The 22,024-nt window shown below is 41.3% G+C and overlaps 1 protein-coding gene across 1 annotated transcript in view; it reads left to right on the top strand.

Annotated features, from left to right (window-relative positions):
* Positions 1-22,024, top strand: part of TYRO3 (TYRO3 protein tyrosine kinase) — a 104,170-nt gene that overhangs the window by 61,671 nt on the left and 20,475 nt on the right. Inside the window, exons 6-9 of the mRNA XM_042445616.1 lie at positions 7,262-7,416; positions 13,043-13,220; positions 13,648-13,790; positions 18,006-18,150. Coding sequence (XP_042301550.1) covers positions 7,262-7,416; positions 13,043-13,220; positions 13,648-13,790; positions 18,006-18,150 — 621 coding nt within the window. The remainder of the gene's footprint in view (positions 1-7,261; positions 7,417-13,042; positions 13,221-13,647; positions 13,791-18,005; positions 18,151-22,024) is intronic.

Genomic DNA, 22,024 nt, shown 5'->3' with positions numbered 1-22,024 from the left:
ACTTGAGAGTATGTATTTTCCCTGGATGAAGATTAACCTTCCATTTTAAAGCCAAGCCCTCCCTCCAGTCCATCTGCCTTGGTCCAGGCCTCGGAGGAGAGAGGAACTGCTGGACCTCCACCACTCCCTTCTCCTTCTGTGTCATGTCTTTTTAGATTGTAAGCCCGAGGACAGGGAACCGTCTAACTAAAAAGATTGCATGTACAGCGCTGTGTAAATTTACAGCGCTTCATAAATAAAGGTTAAATAATAATAATAATAATAATAATAATAATAATAATAATAATAATAATGTGACCTGACACCAATCAGTTAGTACTGCAAGATAATAATAATAATAATAATAGTAATAATAAATTTTATTTTTATACCGCTGTGGGCGGGGCTGGTGTGCCTGGTTGCATGACTCGTGAGGAGTAGGGATGAAGAAGCCACGTGGGCAACAAACTTACTCAGCACGTGTTTCGCTGCCACAGTGTTTATTATGGTTCCCCAAGTTCTTTTCCCAGTGAAATAACAAGAAGGCCAACGGGCCAACAACAACAGTCCCTTTTATGAGTCCTTAGGCGGCCCCTCAGTGGATACGTCTCCCTGAGGGTTGAAGCCTTCAGTATCGGGTCTCCTCTGTCCCCCAGAGTGCTTCTCTAGAGGCTCATATTCCGCCTTCTCACGGTCGAGTGGAGCAGGGCCGCACTCCCACCTGTCTCCTTTAGGGTCCCACCACTCGTCTTCCAGGTCCCTGGCTGGTGGTCTTTCCCACAACTCCTCGTCCGAGTAGTTGTACACGCCCTCCGTCCTTGGGTCCCTCAATTCCACCCCTTGATGAGGGCCTCGCTTCCGGAAGGTAGGTCGGGCCTGGAGAGTGACTGGTACCCCTTCTCTGCCCGGGCTCCGCTTTACCTGCCCTGTCCCTGACTCAACCGCCACTCCCTGTCCTCCTCTTCTGCGACATCCTCTGCCTCCCGCGTACCACTCTCCCTCCTCTTTTATCCTCTTCCCCCGGCATTCCCCTTTCTCCTCCTCTTGCTCCACCCCTCCAGTTGGCTCCGCCTCCAAATCTTTCCTCTGCTCCTTCTGCCCCTCCTCTCCTGCGCACCTTTCCTCATTTTCCTCCACCAGACCCACTTCCGTCCTCTCCATCCTCTCTACCTCTGGGTTCACCCCACTACAACCGCTTTTCCAAAAAATCAAAGTGGTGTACACAAAATTTAAAACCAGTTACAAACACATCATAAAATAGATAAAACCAATAACACAATACAATATACAAGTCTAAAACAATCCTAACAAGGTTAGGAAGTGCCTTTCCACTACAGAGCTGGTTAAAGATCCAGTCACTTGGAGTATACCAAATGTTGGTGGCTGTGGAGGCCCTGGCTTGAGACCAGCTTTCAGCAGGTTAGATTGAGTTTATGGGAGTAAGCCACCTTCATGATAGTGGTTTGCAGAAGGATCCATCAACACTGTGCCACACTATTTGACCATAATGAGCCCCACGTTTGCTGAGGTGGTTTCAGTTACAGCTGTGTCCTACTATTCCTCCTCACAAGAGTAGACATACACAATGCAGAATGTCTGTCTCCATCTTGCTCTTCTTTTTACCTTACCCGTTGGATAAAATAGGATATTTGTAGTGGCAGACCACTGGTCTATTTTTATTTATTTATTTTGCCAGCATTGTCTGTTTAAAATATAAACAAACAAGATAATTTAAAATATGAACAAACAAGTGAAGATTCAAAAGACAACAGAATTAGAGCAACAGAATCCTGTCATACTGTTCGTGGTCCCTTCAGGAGCTGCTGGCATGAGCTTTGCCAGACGCGGAGTAGGGGTTGGTTCCAAGAGTTAGTGGCAGCATGAATGGAGTTCCTGTGCCAAGAGTGGGAGCAGGAGATGACAGAGCAGTTAAAGGGTGGGATGAGAGCGAACATACGGAGTGAGAAAAATGGGAGTACAGTAAATTAGCGAAAAGCAAGCCAGTAGAAAGGGACAGGAGAATGCCTGAACTAATAAAATTTAAAAGACAACAAGCAAAAGCATGTTGGTTTTAAATTGAAGAGTCAAACAGAAATATAGGGCTCACCCCAATGCAAATCCACTGTGCCCAGTGTAGAAGAATGGCAACTGGATTCACTGCAGAATCTACAAAATAAACTTTCAGTACAGTGATGGTAATTCATTTGCTTTATTTCCCCACCCCCATAAATTCAGACATTTTTATTTTGACACTGTTACTTTTGTTATGTGCCTTCTGCTCCAAAGTGTTGTGACCCTATATTGACTTTTCTCCATAAGAAGAGGTTTGCCATTGCCTTCCTATAAGACTGAGATATTGTAACTTGCCCAAGATCATATTGTGGGGTTTTATGGTTGGATAGAGATTCAATAATAATAATAATAAAATTTATTTATATTTCCCGCCTCTCCCAGGTGGATCGAGGCGGGATTACAGCCCAACAGTAACAATAAAATACAAAAATAAAACATATAATTTCAAACATTAAAACAGTTAAAAACAGTGCAGTCAACTTTTACATAAGATAAAATGTTCTGATCCTGGATAGAAGAGTGAATGATGTCGTTACAGAAGATTTAGTGGATAGGCTTGCCGGAAGAGATCCATCTTAATTGCCCTCTTGAAACCTTAATCAAACACTCAAACCAGTACACTATGGGCTATCATAGTGTAGTAATTTAAGTGTTTTTCACAATACCTTATGCTTTTTTACACCAACTTAAGGTATTTCTGACAATACCTTATGCTTTTTTATTTCTTTCAAGCATATCATTTCATTATGTGATAAATCCAAACTGTGACTTCATTTCATTTGAAATCTTACCTATCTTTACACACTGATTTTATGAAGTACTCCCCTTTTAACCGAGTACTCATTGAGCTTGAGTTTCACTGAGATGACTATGAAATATTAGAGCTATGTGGGCTTTTTATTTCCCTGGAATTTATTATATTAAATTAGAACAAACTTTTCCAGATTCACTGTTGTTTTTGAAAAGTGTTTATTATTCATTCCATTGTTTAAATGGAGTTAATTTGTTTCATTTTGGACTGAATAGGTTTTTATGGTAAACAGTCTTCAAAAGGAGCTTTACCATATCTTCTCTGTACAGTACTAACAAGTGTTAGCTATAATGCCACCAGCGTTGTCTCTGAGAGATCCTCCACCAGTGTCACCTTCACTACTGCTGCTGCCAGCAGTTGTTCTGCACATTTAATTTGTCTCCTTAGCAAAAGCCTGTCTGACATGGGAGAACCTGCCAGCAGCACTGCTGCCTTTAGTATAGCTTATTCCTCACAGGAGCATGCAGTCCCACAGAAAGGTACTGCCATTGTTGGGAAACAAGAGATAGTGACAGAAGATGAGACTTCCAGGTCAGATGGTATTCAGCGAGCGACTGGGATAGAACAGAGGACAATTACGGATAGCGCTCTAGCTAGTGATGCAACTGAACTCAAACCGAAAGGGCATTCAGCTGTTGCTGTTTCCAGAGACAAAAGGAAAGTCCAAAGCTGTACAATACATATAGAAATATAGAATGTCAGAAGTATGAATCAGGAAAAGGTTCAGTCTTTTTTTCTTTCAAGTCATTCCTTATGGCGAATCTAAAGCTAACCTATCACAGGGTTTTCTTTGCAATTTTCTTCAGAGGGGATTTGCCATTGCTGTCCTCTGAGGCAGAAAGTTTGTGACTTCCCCAAGGTCACCTAGTGGGTTTTCATGGCTGAGCTGTGATTTGAATCCTGGCCTCCAGAGTCATAGTCTAGCACTTAATCCACTACACCATGCTGGCTCTCTCAGGGAAAACTAGACATAATAAAAGAAGAAATGGAGCATATAGGCATTGCAGTACTTGGGTGAGTGAGATGATGATGATGACGACGACGACGACGACGACGACGACGATGATGATGATGAATGTTTTATTTATAACCCGCCCAATCACTAGGAATCTGGGCGGGTTACATCAGTAAAAATGCAGGAAAAATAAAGTGGGCAGGAATGGAACATTTTCAGCCAGATAATTACACAGTGTTTACTCAGGAAATGAAAATCTAAGAAGAAATGGAGTGGCATTTATAGCGAGGAGAGATGCAGCAAAAACAGTTAAAGGATATAATCAAAGTCTAACTAAATTGTGTCAATAAGACTTCATGGAAAACACATCAGGGTAAATGTTATTCAAGTTTATTATTCAACTACAAAGATAGAAGAAGAAGAAGAAGAAGAAGAAGAAGAAGAAGAAGAAGAAGAAGAAGTGGAGACATGCTATGCTGGAGTTCAGGAGGAAATTGATCACATATCAAAACAAGACTTATTGTCAATCATGGGTGATAGTGCCACTGTATTCTGCTTTGGTCATGTCCCACCTGGAATATTGTGTCCAGTTCTGGGCACCACAATTCTAAAAGGACATTGAGAAACTGGAGCATGTCCAAAGGAGGGCGACTAAAATGGTGAAGGGTCTGGAAACCATGCCCTATGAGGAATGACTTAGGGAGCTGGGGATGTTTAGCCTGGAGAAGAGAAGGTTAAGAGGTGATATGATAGCCCTGTTTAAATATTTGAAGGGATGTCATATTGAAGAGGGAACAAGCTTGTTTTCTGCTGCTCTAGAGAACAGGATCCAATGGAACAATGGATGCAAGCTCCAGGAAAAGAGATTCCACCTCAACATTAGGAGGAACTTCCTGACAGTAAGGGCTGTTCAACAGTGGAACACACTCCCTTGGAGTGTGGTTGAGTCTCCTTCCTTGGAGGTCTTTAAGCTGAGGCTGGATGGCCATCTGTCGGGGATGCTTTGATTGAGAGTTCGTGCATGGCAGGGAGTTGGACTGGATGGCCCTTGTGGTTTCTTCCAACTCTACGATTCTATGAGTTGGAATGCAAAAACAGGAAACAGAGCAGAATCAAATATTGTAGGAAAATTTGGCCTAAAACAAGAAAAACGACTGACTGAATTTTGTAAGGTCAGCAGTTTGTTCACTGCAAACACATTCTCTAAATAACCCAAGAAGAACTGTATTTCCCATTGATCAATATAGAAATCAAATATGTATCATACATAAAGCCAGGATTACACCCAGAGGAAGGAGGCATGAAAAGTAGAGGAAGAAACATGAACAATTTTAAGATAGGCAAATAACACCATATTACTAGCAGAAAATATTAAAGACTTGTAAGAAAGTCAAAAAAGAAAGTGCAAAAGCAGGTTAACAGTTGAACCTTAAGAAAACAAAAATAATGACCACAGATGATTTACATAATTTTAAAGTGTACAATGAAGAAATTGAAATAGTTCAAGATTTTCCATATCTTGGCTCAGTCGTTAGAATGGAGAGTACAGTCTAGTAATTAGAAGAAGGCTAAGACTTGGAAGTACACCTATGAAAGAACTAGAAAGATCCTGAAGTGTAAAGATATATCATTGAATACTAATGTTGGGATTGTCCATTGTATTTCCCATTTCTGTGCATGGTTGTGAAAGCTGGACAATGAAGAAAGCTGATATGAAGAAAATCAACTCATTTGAAATGTGATGCTGGATAAGAGTTCTACAGATACCTTGGACAGCCAAAAAGACAACTAAATGGGTCATAGACCAAATCTAGCCTGAAGTCAAGAGAATGAAACTGAGACTGTTGTATTTTAGCCACATCATGAAAAGACATAGCTCACTAAATAAGTCAATAATTGCCCGTTACAGACAGGCCTAAAAGTGCGCGCTCTGCGCGTGCTAGGGTTAGAAAGGGGCGTCCTTTCCAGACGCCCCCAACCTTAGGACGCACGGAGCGCGCACAAAATGGCAGCGGCCGTTCCACACCGCCGCCATTACTATGTCACGACCGCACCGCCTCTAAACAGGGCAGCACAGTTGTGACGTAGTGGAGCCACGCGAGGGCGCCTAGTGCGCCCTTTCCGCGACCCTGGAAGGAGCTCCGTTTTGGAGCTCCTTCCAGGTTTGCGTCACTGGGCGCAGCCTTTAGATGGCTGCGCCCAGCGACGCAGAGGAGAAAGGGGCCAAGTGGCCTCTTTCTCCTCCTCCCTGCCACTGTGGGGTGTCCTTGGGGCTTGAAGCCCCAAGTACACCCCTTTCCAGGCCTCAGGGAAGCAGCCTTTTGCCGCTTCCCTGCGGCCTGGAAAGCGGCGGGTCGGGGCCTCAGCGGCTGATGCTCTGGCCGCTGAGGCCCCGATCCGGCGGGGAAAGGGGCGAGTGCAGGCTGCCGCTTTTTGGCGTTCTGTAACGTGCCATAGTTTGATAAGACAGCAGTAGCAATAGCAAGTGCATTTCTATACTGCTTATCAGTGTACTTAACCACTCCCTAAGCGGTTTCCAAAGTGTAAGTTAATTGCCCCCCAACAATCTGGGTACTCATTTTAGCGACCTCGGAAGGACACAAGCCTGAGTCGAGCTTGAGCCCCATTAGCTGGGATTGAACTCGTAATCTAATAATAATAATAATAATAATAATAATAATAATAATAATTTTTATTTATAGACCGCTATTCTGCAATGATCATAGCGGTGTACAGTAAAATTGCAAAACAATACAAAAAATTGCAAGGCCTCTCTCTCCCTCAAGATGGTGGTTGGAGGAGGGCTCTTTGTCTTCCAGGCCAGGCCTCTCTCCCCCTCAAGATGGTGGTTGGAGGAGGGCTCTTTGTCTTCCAGGCCTGGCCTCTCTCCCGCTCAAGATGGTGGTTGTGAGTGAGTGGCTGTAGTATAGGCATTTAACCAGTGCACCCAAAACAGAAGGGAGTAGGAAAAGAGGAAGACCGCATTCCAGATGGATGGACTCAATCTAGCAAGCCGTGGTCCTGAGTCTGCAAGATCTGAGCAGGACTGTTGATGATAGGGTGACTTGGACGTTTCTTATTCATAGGTTCGCCATAAGTCAAAGTTGATATGATAGCAGTTAACAACAGTTGAAGTTAATGCTGCTATATTAGTTCTTCTATAAAAAGAGGCATGCCTTCATTCAAAAGGTTTGAGACACTTATTTCAGATATTGTTGCAGAATGTTTTTGGAACTATCTATAACAAATGTTCTGTGTTTTCTATATCTGTTTAACCAACCAAATACTGAATAAAGAGAACAAGTGATTCATTGTTAATCGGGATTCATAATGTCATGAACAAATCACCTCTGTTTTCACCAAGATTGATTAGCACCTCTCAGGAATGTTATCCAATTTCCCCACTGTAGTGTCTGCTCAATTCTGTTTAAAAACCTCCTCAGTTCTGCATATGCTAAACAGTTTCCATCCTTCTGTTTCAGCTCTCCCCTTTCCACCTGTCAATGTGACAGTAACTCAGATCACCAGCAACAATGCCATTATCACTTGGTTACCAGGATTTGATGGCCTTTCCCCACTTCATTCTTGTACAGTACAGGTTTGTAATATACATATATACCCACACCCTCTGACCTACCTAGTGAAATCAAACAAATTAGTAGACAGTCTAGTACCTTTTAGATGCTTTGAACTACTGTTCTCAGAAACCTCAGCCTACCTGCTCAGTGAGCTGCTATAGATAGGAAAACTGACTTCTCTGGGAGGTTTACAACCAGTCTTAGATGGGATTGCATTTCCCCTGAAGAACTATGTCTGTAGTGCAAAAATTGTCCTAGACTCTTAACTAATTGGGGTGGCAGAAGCAGGCACAATTTAATTTGGTTTGCTTAGGCTGATTTACTACAGACCTGTACTTCAGGAAACTGATTTTATCCAGTTACCCATGCACAGTGATTAGTTGTCTTCAAGTTGCACTACTGTAATATTTCTTATGTGAGCCTGCCTTTGAAGACAGAAACTTTAGCCAGTGCAGGGTAGAACTGCCAAAGTACTGATATCACAGGGATGAAGCAGGGTGACCAGAGGTCATAACTACAAAGGAGGACAAGCCACCACAAAATGGAGGACATTCAAGAAAAATGTAGGGCATTATAAAATAAACACTACATTATATATATGACTCAGGTCCCAGCTATTTGGCACATCATATCTCCCTGTATGAACCAACCTGAACATTGAGATGTTCAGGAGAGGCCCTTCTCTCAGTCCCACCACCATCACAAGCACAGTTTGTAAGAACACAAGAGAGGGCCTTCTTGGTAGCTGCCCCTAGACTCTGGAACTCCCCTCCCAAGGAGACCAGAATGACCCCTTCTTTGTTGTACTCTGTCCTGTTCAGACACGAATTTAGAAGAAAGAAATTTTAAAGAACATTTTGGGGATGTTGTATTTTTTGAAGTGTGTGGTTTTTAAGTGTTTTTATCCTTTTTACTTGTATTATATTTTTAAACTATCGGTTTTAATATTGTAATAGTTTAATTCCATTTTAATTGTCACTTGTTAGTTTTTAACTCCAATGTGCTTTTAGACTGTAAGCTTCTTGATAAGTCCTGGGGGTTTTTTTGGGAGGGGGAACGGGGTACAAATAAATATAACAACAACAATAATGTAAATTAATGTTTATTAGTCATGCTCAAAATGAAGGACATTTTCAAATTCCTCCTGGACAGAAGATTTGAAATGTCTTGGAAAAGCAGGATGTCTGGTCACCCTGTGTTGAGGTCATACAGCACCTATACTGCACACGTTCCACTGGCTGCCAGTACAGTGAACCCTTGTTATACACTGGGGTTTGGTTCCAAGATCTCCCGTATATAATAAAATCTGTGTATGCTCAAGTCCCATTAAATATAATGACATAGCAAAATGGTGTCCCTTATAAAAATGGAAAATCAAGGTTTGATATTTGAAATTTATACTTTTTTTGAACATTTTCAAACCATGTATGCTTGAAATCGTGTATAACAAATCAGTGTATAAGAAGGGCCAACTGTATACTGTATATAGCCTAATCCAGTGGTCTGCAAAGTGTGCTTTTTAAGGGATTTTAGACTTCAGCTCCCAGAATCCCAGACTATTGGCTAGAAGTAGTCCAAAATTTCAAGGGCACAGCCTGGGGACCACTGGCCTAATCCATTTTAAAGTTCTGGTTTTGGCTGTTAAGGTGTAAAACCCAACTTCTATGGGTCCAGAGGCTATTTATTTGTGGCAGCAGAAAATAATGATTTTCACTGTTATTTCAAAACAAGATGCCACAGTGCCTTAGGCGATAATAAATAAATAATAACATAGCCCTTGGTGTGATGAAGGGCGTTCACACCACTAGGGACATGGAGGGTTATGACTCCTTTACAGTTGCAAACCCCTGAAACCATCCCTGTGTTGGAAGCTTTTTTTGAAATTCACTTGTCATGCATAGGTACTTTCAGAGGGGGGAGTTTGCAGGATCTGGGGCACAGAGAATTAACCCTTTCTTCTTCACTATAATCCCTCCAAATTATATTCCCCCTCAGCACTGTAGTTAGATGGGGGGGAGGCTTTCATCATTGTTAATGGAAAAAAAAAATTATGCCTAGTTGCTCTCTGTATTGTGGGAAAGGTAGAGTGAATAAGAGAGGCCCCTTAGCTCATGCTCTGGAAATTCTCCACACCTGCATTAAAGCCTGTTGTTGCCAAGACAAAGCCCAATCTAAACAAGACACACCAAATCTAGTTCCCTTTCTGGGTTAGTGAGGTGTCATTCCACTACTTGGTCTGGGGACTTCATATGGTAGGAAAAGACAGCATACAGCCCTTGTGCTGTAGGCATTTCCCTGCCTGTCTTTCTGGCTCTTGCAGGACCCACCAGCACTACAGAATTTACCAGTATGCTACCAATTTTTATGGCATGGCAGCAATAGCAAAACAAACAGCAGTTGACCTTTAAAACAAAGTAAATGAGGATGGTTTTCCTTGTTTTAAACCTGTTTACATTCAAGGAAGCCCCTTGGAATCTGATTCTTCTATTAAACAAAACAAAATCACATGAGTCTGAGATTATCCTGCTCTATTCCAGTGGAAATGCAGAAGAGGCATTTGCATATTTCTTTCATGGAGTAAAAGAACCCATTGAGGTGATGACATTCATCATGACTTTCTTCATGCAGTAGCTTTACTCTTCTTTCATGTACGGTTCCTGCTACTGTTCTCGTGGGGCTCTTGACAGATCAGAATGAATTTCCTTCTGCATACTAGAACGCTGAGCTTTGTACAGCCTATTCTTCCTGGTCTGCACGTCCTCCGTCACCCCATACAATGCTAATCTGTCCAAGTTCCAAGCTCCCCCTGCAACCCCTTTTTTGCAATCAATGAAGTTGAGGAAGAAACACAGAACAGAGTTCATTCTGTTTGGGTCTTCTGTTTTTTCTAGGCTGTACTGGCATTTCTATCCCAGGCTGGGGCAAACAAACTAATTTCTGACCACGTTTTACATGACAACAGCATTTCATTACAGAAAGTCTTACCTAGGAATGACAACATTTTGGCTTCTCTGTATTCTGATTGCTGTTTAGAAACACCATTGTCCGTTAACATTTCCTGCTAGAGGCATCATTTCCTGTTACTGTATATTATTATTATTATTATTATTATTACTATTATTATTATTATTATTATTATTACCCAGCTCTTCAGCCAAAAGGCTATCAGAGCATCTTACAGAATGTTAATTAGACATTTCCCTGCCCTCAGGCTTACAATCTAAAGAGACAAGACACAAAAGGAGAAGGGGATGGCAGTGGGGAAGGGGAAAAGTCCAGCAGATCTTCTCTCCCTCTGAGGCCTGGACCATGGCAGATGTAGTGGAGGGAGGGCCCTTCTTCTTACTCTGATTAGGCCCGATGGGGCTGCCCTGTCCTTCTCTCCCTCTTGATGGTGGATGGAGGGAGGGCAAGGCCCGATGGAGCTGGGTTGCCTTTCTCTCCCTGTGGATGAAGGTGGATGCAGGGGAAGGCTCTTCTTTCAGGCAAGCCTTGATGGAGCTGGGTTGCCTTTCTCTCCCTGTGGATGATTGTGGATGGAGAGGAGGGCTCTTCTTTCAGGCAAGCCCTGATGGAGCTGGGTTGCCTTTCTCTCCTTGTGGATGATGGTGGATGGACAGGAGGGCTCATCTTTCAGGCAAGCCCTGATGGAGCTGGGTTGCCTTTCTCTCCCTGTGGATGATGGTGGATGGAGGGGAGGGCTCTTTTTTCAGGCAAGGCCTGATGGAGCTGGGTTGCCTTTGGGGCGGCCTGTAGGCACTGCTCTCCCTGCTGGATTGGGGCCTCAGCTGCCAGAACGGCAGCCTCTGGGGCCCCGATCCGCTGCTTTCTAGGCCGCGGGGAAGCGGCAAAAGGCCGCTTCCCCGCGGCCTGGAAAGGGGTGTCCTTGGGGCTTCATGCCCCAAGGACACCCGGTGGCAGCGGGGAAGAGGAGAAAGGGGCCACTTGGCCCCTTTCTCCCTTGCGTCGCTGGCGCAGCTGTCTAAAGGCTGCACCAGTGATGCAAATCACAGAAGGAGCTGCGTTTTGGAGCTCCTTCGTGCGCCACAAAAAGGGCACTCTAGGCGCCCTTGCGTGGCGCAAAGACGTCACGTCTGCGCCGCCCCGTTTGGAGGTGGCGCGTTCGTGACATCGTAATGGTGGCCCCCATGTGGAACGGGCACCGCCATTTTGGACGCACCGAGCACATATTAGAGTTGGGGGCGTCCGGAAAGGACGCCCCTTTCTAACCCTAGTACGCGCTCCTCGCGTACTATGATGCCCGTCTGTAATGGGCCTTTCTCTCCTTGTGGATGATGGTGGGTGGACAGGAGGGCTCTTCTTTCAGGCAAGGCCTGATGGAGCTGGGTTGCCTTTCTCTCCTTGTGGATGATGGTGGATGGAGGGGATGGCTCTTCTTTCAGGCAAGCCCTGATGGAGCTGGGTTACCTTTCTCTCCCTGTGCTGTGGATGATGATGTAATATGCTCAATCATTGCAGTGTGGACTCTGTTCATAGGTTTTGTAGGTTTGTAGTAGTTTACAAATCTATGGAATTTCTTTGACTAATTTTAATAATGGGACAAAGCTAATGTTCGTACCAAACGGGGGGAAAAGTTCCATCCTAGCCTTCTCAGCTCTGTTAAGAACAGTAGTTTAAAAGTTTGGACAAGACTCTCCTTAACCTAAGTGTGTGCCAGATCACAGAACTGGCACTTCATTTTGTCTCTTTTTAAAAAGAGCAAGAAAAAACACAGTTCTTATTTATTCCTTATTGAAGCATTCAAATTTGCAAAAATATGACTAAGTAAAATATATACTGTATTCTCAGTTAATTTACCCCAAATGTACATCACAAGTACCTACAAATTGCAGCTTATTAAATTCTAGTAAATAAAAACAAAGATAATGGAGTATTTCCTTAGAAGAGTATTTCCTAAGAGCAAGTTATATATTGTAGTATATTGTAATAAATAAATATTTGTTTGTTAACATATGTACATAAAGCCTAGCCATTAAGGCTTTTGTTGATAATTTGATTTATTTTCAGTTGAGGACAGGAAAAAAAGCTCTCACTCAAAAATAGTAGATTCATCTCCCTGTGTTTTTAGTTTGTAGTATTTCATTGATAATGAGCAAATAAAGTTGGAACACCTGTGGGATATTACTTTTTCATGCAGTTTTGCTGCCTCTAGCTGAATTCTTCCTGCAACTGTAAGAAAAAAGGAAAGGAGGTAGGTAGGAAGAAAACTAGTTAATTACATTTAACTGTTGTTTTTTTTTAAATAAATATTTATATGCCTCAGCAGAACTGCTTTGGTTCTTTAGGAAGTCTGTACTGTATTTGGTCATGGGTTTCTTATAATCAAAAGCTCTTATTCCAAATCCCTGGGATTTCAGACATGCTTATAAATATGATAAAAGGGTTATGACCACCTACACTACTGTCTTTCAGCAAAGAGATTATTCTAAGAGTATTCTGTTTGTTTTACAAAGTCTGTTGTAAAGAATTAGTCCTTGTATATATCAAGATAATATACAGCGCATTATATATGAGATGCAACTCCTACCAAGACATCTGATTTTTTAAAATGTCGTTTAATTTTAAATCCATGCAAGTATATCTGGTTGGTGTCTTCATATTTTCTTTATTTCCCTTTTCCAACAGGTGGATGAGTCACAAGTGGAAGAGGAGGTGACCACAGATGTTGTCCCTGTGCCCTCCTTTAGTAGGGCTTTGCTGGGTTTAAAGCACTCTACCAATTATAGTGTTCGGGTTCAGTGCACCAATGAAATGGGCAGCTCCCCTTTTACAGATTGGGTCTATTTTCAGACTTTGGGATTAGGTAAGAATCTAGCAGGCTGGGAAATATTGAAAAGTATTTTCCATTGAATCAATTAGTTCTGGAACAAAAAAACAAATTTTGTATGAACCAGACCTCTAATTAAAGCAAAATACAAGGAATATGTTACAGCACATGAGAATTTCAAACAAGTGGCCTTCTACTTCCTTTGTTTGTTTTTTGTTTATAGTAAATAGATAATGTAGGATTGTTCCTAGTTTGAACAGTTAGTTTTCACAGCTTGCAAAATATGCAAGGATCTTTGACTGGCCAAGACCACAAGAATCTCTTGTAGAACATACCAGGGATTAGCAGATGGGGCATCTGATTGGTATGCTGATTTGCTTGACTTTCTGTTTAATAATTTTCCCTCTACCTTTCCTTTTTTCTTCCTAACAACACAATAGTCAATGTGGCTTTTTCCCCCCAGCTCCAAACAGTACTCCACAAAATGTACACATCATCCAGAGAGATTCTTGCCTGATTTTGGAATGGGAACCAGTGGCTCCAGAAATACTAAGGGACAATGCATTTGGATACAGATTGGAATGGAGTCAAGATAACATAACTCAGGTAACAAACTAAGGTCCCTCATGTATTGGAGTAAGGTCCATATACAGAAGCAGTGTTTAAGGAGGACCAACTTATTCTGTTTGTCCCCAATGTGTGTGTGTATGTGTTAACTGCCTTCAGGTTGGCCTTGACCTATAGCAACCGTATGAATGAGACACCATGTTTTTGATAGACCTGTTGAAGTCTTGCAGACTACCTTGATTTAGTCTGTCCATCTGGAATGCAGTCTTCCTCTTTCCTACTACCTTACTAAGAATTATTGTCTTTTCTAGTAAATAAAGTCTTCTCATTGTAGGAACAAAGTAAAACAACCTCAATTTAATCATTTTGGCTTGTAGGGAGAGTTCAGGTTTGATTGTTCTAGAACCCATTTATTTGTCATTATATCAATCCATGGTAGTTGCAGAACTCTTCTCCAGCACTACATCTCAAATGAGTTGATTTTCTTTCTGTCAGATTTCTTCACCATCCACCTCTCACATCCATACATAGTGATGGGAAATACAATAGCATGGACAATCCTAACTTCAATATTGAGTCAAATATCATTGCACTTCAAGGTCTTGTCTAGTTCTTACATAACTGCCCTTCCAAGTTTTAGTCTTCTTCTGATTACTTGACTGCAGTCTCCATTCTGATTAATGATTCAGCCAACATATGGAAAATCTTGAACTGTTTCAGTTTCTTCATTGTCCACTTTAAAGTTATGTAAATCATCTGTGGTCATTATTTTTGTTTTCTTAATGTTCAGCATTGAACCTGTGTTAGCAGTTTCATCCTCAATTTTCTTTAGTAATTGTTCCAAGTCTTTGCTGGTATTTAAATAAAACAATACTCTCTGCATATTTGCAGATAGGAGTAGTCTTAACCTATTGACAATAAGGGTGTTGTTGCACATGAGAAAAAGCTTAAAATTGATTTGTGCCTTCATGTTTAATGTGAAAGAAAATAGCTACATGTTTGCAATATCCGTCTGACTTCTTTCATTTCATTTCTTTTCTCCTTCTTTTTTGAATTGTGTCAGAGATCTAGCAGCATTCACATATGGCAAAACAGCAAGAGAAGCACTTTTTAGTCTTGAGCGTGAAAACTGTATCAGAGCAACTTGGACAGTTGATTCTTTCAGACAAAGCTGAGAAAGGCTAACATTTTCTTCTGAATCAATAAAAATAATTGTATAATGTTTGTCAGAAATTGTTCATTGTTGTCCCAGATTTTCTGAGCAATATCCTGGGCTGTATCCCAAACTACCAGGGTTCTGCAATGAAAATTCATCTGGGGTGAGAAATAATTTAATGTTTAGGAAAGGTTCTAGAGTCACAGCTCTGGAAATGAAAACTGAAAAATCACACAATTGTTATGAATGGTTTTGCATCACATTAGAAGGGTGTGACATATGTTATCCTACCACAGTCTGTTCTGGGTCTGATTCTGTTCAACATGTTCATTATAAACAGGAGAATTCCCCACCCCCGGGCTCCAAAATGCAGATGGCACAGAGTTTAAATGCATTATGGTTACAGTGTTTCATCTCTTCAAAAATAACTTGCACCACCACAAATAGGCTAAGTGCAACTATTAGGAATATAAATTAAAGCAAATAAATTAAATATAGCTATAGTTTAAACTACATATTTTTATTTTTACCTGAATTGAGTACCCTTGCAGTAAAGCTGGATTGTAAATGTAATATGTACAATAGCAAATCTGCTAGGTACCACCTGTTGTTGTTGTTATTGTGTGTCTTCAAGTTGTTTCTGGTTTATGGCAACTCTAAGATGAACTTATCATACCTTTTTTGAGGCTGAGTGTGTGCATGATTTGCCCAAGGTCATCCAATCGATTTCCATGGCTGAGCAGGGATTCAAATCTTGGTCTCCAGTATTTTAGTCAATATGCAAACCACTACACCACAATGGTATAAGTATGGCCAATTCTAAAAACTCTCTGGATCAGAACTAAAGTTACTGATCTAAGCATATGGCTACTTTCAGAGGATCTAGCTTTTCATAGGGCAGTTTTGCATGTTACATGTAACATCTCACTTTGTAGTGTCAGAAGTGAATATTTACTCATAGGAGCATTTTTATTTATTTTGGTGGGGAAGAAAGATATAAAGGTCTGCATTATCCGGCACAAACTTGCATGTTTTTTAAAGGATAACCTAGGCCTTGTCTGCACTGGCCAAGATACTCTTGGGGCAGCCCGGAGCATCTTGGCTGGACCTGCAGTTGCCCCAATTTGCCCTGTTTCCTGGCTGTCCATTCTCACACTGGTGGTTATCTCACCAACAAGGAAGTTTTATCTCCTGGTACTTAGATATTTTTTCTTTAGCTCTCTCTCTCTCTCTCTCCTTCCTCCCCCTAAGTGTTTATATCTTGCCCAATATCCAGAGACTTTGGGGTGAGGTACAGACAGTGGCATCGCTAGGGGGGTGCGGACCACAGCAGGTGAGACCCTAAGAGGGGGTGACACCACTACTTCCCAAATATCTGCCTTTTGACGGAAATGGGTTGTGGCATTTGCCTGTGTCCTATTAAAATGATGAAGATATGATGTTAGTGAGGTGAGGCTCAGTGGAAGGAAAAAGGGAAGTCCCAGATTTTTTTAAATTAAATTAACAAATAATTAAAATGTTACTCTTTTTAAATTTTCTTTTAAAAAATCACCTTTTACCAAATTTTCACTTCAACCACATGAAACTATGTATATATAAATGCACTGATGCTGTGCATATGATATTGTAATTTAAAGGTATAATTTTAATTTTGCTAATTGTTTATTGTCACAACTACTACCATGACAATCAGTGATATGCAGGAATTATGATTAATGAGTAGCATTAGTACAAGAGACATGACTAAAGATTCTGTATGGTGTGGCATAGGATGAGGTCAGTTGGGGGGTGACACCATGACTTACCGTACTGGGTGATGTCAACTCCTAGTGATACCATTGGGTACAGACAATAGAAAAATCTCAGAAATTTAAAGCCTTCAAATCCTATTGCAAGTTCTCTTTTATTTATGGCTGTATTTTATCCTGCTTTAATTGTTCTTAGATATCTGGTTGGCAGCCTTAAAATTCCGGAGGCAGCTAGAGGCCGGGGGGGGGGGGGTTGGGAAGGAGGAGGAACAGGCATGTGCCTCTTGCTCCTCCTGCCCTCTGCTGTGTGCTGAGAGAAATGGCATTGGATGCCAGCTCTGGCACAGATGCCATAGGTTTACCATCACGGCTATATACAAATAAATAAACAAATATCAGTGTAGGCATAAAGGCACTCAAGCCAAATATGTATGTTCAGTGGACCCTTGTTATACGCTGGGGTTTGGTTCCAAGATCCCCCATGGATAACAAAATCTGTGGATGCTCAAGTCCCATTAAATATAATGACATAGCAAAATGGTCTCCCTTATAAAAAATGGAAACTCGAGATTTGATATTTGAAATTTATACTATTTTGGAACATTTTCAAACCGTGGATGCTTGAATCCGTGTATAAAAAATCCGTGTATAAGGATTGACTGTATTATATGAAAAAGAATGCTGTTTTTAGCATAGTGATTCTATGTCTATATAAACTCAAAGACCATTCTCAGCTCTTTAATGTTCACTTTTTGTATGTTTTTAATTGAATTGTTCTTTTAAATTACGAGCTGCTTTGAGTCCCAATTTTGGGGAGGAAAGCAGGATATAAATGAACATAATAACAACAGTGTGCACACATTTCAGATGAACACTAAAGAATGCCTCAGTTTGGCACCAAACCACAAAAATTCATGGTGAGATAATAAGCACCTGTTCAAAAATTGAATATGCGTGAGTCTTGATTCCACATGCAAGCAGAACAGCAGATTCAGAAAACAAGATTTATGAATTTGGACAGGACCAAAAGGCTAACTGTATATAGAACACTCTATGGAAGAATCACACATCATTTTGCCACATAGCAACATTTGCATTCCAGGTCATAGTATGCCACGATGTGAAGAAAGACATGCAGAGCAAAATATGCTTGAAGAACAAATAGATTCCTATGACTGAAGAACAGAAGCCAATTCATACAACTGCAGGAAAGAGCAACAAGCAAATATATGCACTGTGATATCATTAGATAGTCTAAATTTGGAGGAGAATTCCTTCCTGATCCACAGATATTTATAGGGAATAAGTGATGTTTGGATATTGATTAACTTTTCTAATTTTCAATTTTAGGGGGAGATGGTAGTACAGGAAGCAAGAGCTAACCTAACTATGTGGAATCCCTTAAAAGATCTTCTGATCAGGGTGTGCATACTAAATTCAGCTGGTTGTGGACCATGGAGTGAGCCCTTAATGATTACAGCTGAAGATTTAATAGGTGAGTTGTATGTTCAGAAAGCTTTTTTTCCTGCCTTTTCCCCCCTCAAAGAAAATAGTCTGTTGTTATTACTGTGCATGAGAAGAGGAACAGTGAGAGCCACTGGTACCATTGTATCTTTCTGGCCTTGCGCTTCCCAGTACTCACAGCTGCATGTGCTGTGTGTTTTAACTGAGCGACCAAAGCCAAACAAGGACAAGCAGTTTAGCAGAAATAATACAAATCACTTCCTCCCAAAAAAATATCCCTCAACTGCGACAATAACAACCTTTTTTCAAAAGGGATGTTGCTACAAATTGGACCCAGTACAAGGAAGTTAATGTGTTTATTGTATGATATTATAACCAAGTGAAAAATCAGTACTGATAATATCTTATATGTAAACCTTAATGTAAAGTCCTGCAAATATAATGCTTTCGTATTTAAGAATGAAATGAGACAGTTTGCAGATGTGGGATTTATTTATTTTTACAGATTGTATAAAGAAACCTGTTAGGAGCAGTCAGTTACAGGAAGCCATCACTAATAGGTCTGACTGATTGACTGACTGATCTAGAACGCCATCAGTGTACATAACACATTACAGAACAATATGGCATGGACAGAAAAGAACCAACCAACCCTGACCCAACTTTGCTCCTGTCTTAACTCACCCTTGCAGGGCAAGAGAGGAAGAAGGATGCACACAGCCCAGGTGTCAGCTGTAAGAGCATTTCTGCAGCCAGCTCTTGGATCTAGAAAGCTGTGCCTGCCCACTGCTTTTCCCAATCAATAGAATATGTGATAGACAGAACTGTCTCCAATCACAGGCTGTGGAAACACTTCTGAAGCCTGTGTTTAAGTGGCTCATATCCTCTTCCCCCTACCTCAGGAAAATAAAAAATGCTTGTATGTACAAGGTGAGAAAAGTTACCGGCACAGGGGATAGAAACACTTCTTCAGCCAGCAGGATTTGGCCTTGGAAGCTTTGCCTGCTCTGTGTTTTTCTGTCAGTGAGAATGCAAGGGAAGAAAAGTTCCCTGTTGTTACCTTTTAGCTGAGCTTGGTGGCAGCAGTTCAGAGTCCCCTCTGCAATGGACGTTATCAGACAAGGGAAATTGGAAGTATAATCCAATGGCAATCCGAATGCAATCATGGTGTTTAACGTTATTGCGTGATAGACTACCACACACAATTTCGGGCAATGGGAAGTCAGTCCGAACACAATCATGGGGTTTCACGTTATTGTATGAGAGGTGATCACACACAATTTCAGGCAATGGCAAGCTATTTTTGGCCAATGGGAAGTCAGTTCGAATGCAATTCGAATTCACATAAATTCACTGAACTAGCAAACTCACTTGAATGCGTTCTGGCCCCACTTTCTTTTCATTCGAAATTAAGAGAAATTCCTCCTGTGTGATAAACTCCAATGCTAGCCTTCCCAAAAGTGAGAATAAGTAGTACTGGAATAAGGGGAGATACCTGCTACTGGGTCCAGTATCTTTGACTGGAGATAACAGGGTGATTGATTTTCCCTTCCCTGCTTTGTTACAAGTTGGAAGAGTGTGAGAGGCAGGAAGATTTTCAAAGGTTGGAATATTTGGAAGAGTACAGTGCGTCTGGGGACGCAAGGGGCCACACCATTGCACCATGCACGAGCCCCATTACTTTCAATGGGGTTTGAGCATACATGGGGTTTTTTTTACGCGGGGGTGGGGGTGGGGTTTCCGGAATGGTGTTTTGAACTTCAACTCCCAATAGCCCCAGTCAGCTTGGCCAACAGTCAGGAAGCTGACTGGAAGCTGAAGTCCAAAACATCTGAAAGATCAAAGTTTGGGAACCACTGTTCTAAACAATAGAAATATATGATTTGTTTCAAAATATGGCTGAGAACTTATAGATGAAGGCCAAAATTTAGAATACAGTGCATTTAAAATTATTATTATTATTATTATTAACTTTTATTTATAAAGCGCTGTAAATTTACACAGCGCTGATGCACTGAAGCCCAGCAATGTCAAGCATGGCAACTGCTGGATTATGGTTGAAGTATCTAGAAGTGTTCAAACTGACTATGGCTGCATCCACACTGCAGAATAATCCAGTTTGGCATAACTTTAACTGCCGTGGCTCAATGCTATGGAATTCTGGGAATTGTAGTTTGTTGTGGCACCAGAGCTCTCTGATAGAGAAGGCTAAATGTCTCACAAAACTGCAGTTCCCAGATTCGCATAGCATGGAGCCATGGCAGTTAAAATGATGTCAAGCTGGATTGTTTCTGCAGTCTGACAAGGAAGCATCACCAGTGAATAACCTGCTTTTGTTTAAAGAAGTGATCATAATAAAAACACACACAAAAGCACGTTCTCTCTTTTGGCCTGAGGCTCATTGTGTCCAAACAGAAGCCACACCCAAGGTAATATGGAGCCAAGCCTATGAAAACTTGTAAATAAAGCTTCATTGTGGAAATGCTGAGTGAACAAAAAACTGTTGATCTGTTAAATAATGAAACTTTGTTCTAAGCCTAGTGGAAAATAAAAATTGCTTGTTTTCCAGAAGCAACAAGCTGGTACTGAATTGGCATTTTCTGTGTTCTCACTGCGTGTGAAATATCTGGGGCAGCTTGTTAGTGTCTCCCAGACTATGGGTGGGGAAGCTTATAAAAAATATTTAATAGTGCTATTGAGGGAATAACTTGCAGTCTCATTTGAGGCACCCTCATCCTGGCAAGAACAAGGATGGATAATCTACCGTGCAAATGAAACAAATTCTCCAGGACCTGAGTGCCAAAGGGATCCCTGTTGCTGCCATTGTTGTACTCACATCATCATCATTATTATTATTTACAGTATTTATACCCCTCCCTTCAGCCCTGCACACAAATATGCATGAAAACATCTTATACTGTGATGGTTTCAAAAGAGAGATACTCCTGGGAGGAGGAAGGATGGCCCCATAACTCAGCTGTGGAGGAAATGAGGTGGCAAGTGCCACTTTGAGGATGCTGTATGTTGTATTCCAACCTGAGATTTGTAGTTTTGTGAGGCATCGGCACTCTTTGGCAGAGGCTAAACATCCTGTAAAGCTACATATCCCAGGATCCCATAGGATGGAGTTACAGCACCTATAGTGCTGTCAAACTGTATTATTTCTACAGTGTAGATGCACTCTAAGTACTACTTTTTAATCTCTAATTCAATCTATTTTGAAAACATTAATGTGCAACTTGACGTTATATGTTTAAGAGGGCATGTAATGTGAGAAACAAATTTATTGAAATTTGAGTGATAGTATGTGGTGTAGTCACACACTTGCAGTTGTCCCTTTGTGTCCATGAGGATTCTGTGCCAGACCACACCCCACCCCACGGATGGCAAATTCTTTCATCCTAAGTAGACAGATGCCCTCCCTCACTCCTGCAGCCCTGAGTCACCATTTTGCACTTGGTTCTGATTAGTGAACCTTGAGATTCAAGTAAAAGAAAAACACCACCAAAGTAGATAGCATCTAACCTAAACTCTGCATACCCTTGTGCTACATCCATGTAAATCCACTCTGCTTTATCCACCTTGCCCACCCACTTGTGTAACTCAAGGACAGGAAAAACTCTGCTTCACAATCCTGTTGAGAATTTGAACAATAGACTTGTTTTTTTCTGCAAATAATCCCTATCAGTTCTTAGAATCAGTTCAGTAATGTTTTAGAGATAGTTGGTGGCAGACTCTCAGATGCTGGAGTTGTCTTGTTACCACAGGTTAGGCTGTGTTGCTGCTTTATCTTTTCCAGAGGTATCTGGAACCTGACCAGTGGGTTTCCCTTTAGTGCCAAAGCCATTTCATAGCAAAAATGCCTATTTTAAGGCTGATTATTTTGAGTGCATTTTGCTACATGT

The sequence above is a fragment of the Sceloporus undulatus genome, chromosome 1, assembly GCF_019175285.1.
Source record: "Sceloporus undulatus isolate JIND9_A2432 ecotype Alabama chromosome 1, SceUnd_v1.1, whole genome shotgun sequence".
In the NCBI taxonomy this organism is placed as follows: domain Eukaryota; kingdom Metazoa; phylum Chordata; class Lepidosauria; order Squamata; family Phrynosomatidae; genus Sceloporus; species Sceloporus undulatus.
Note: the sequence above shows the minus strand (reverse complement) of the source record. Positions and strands in the feature narration are given on the sequence as shown.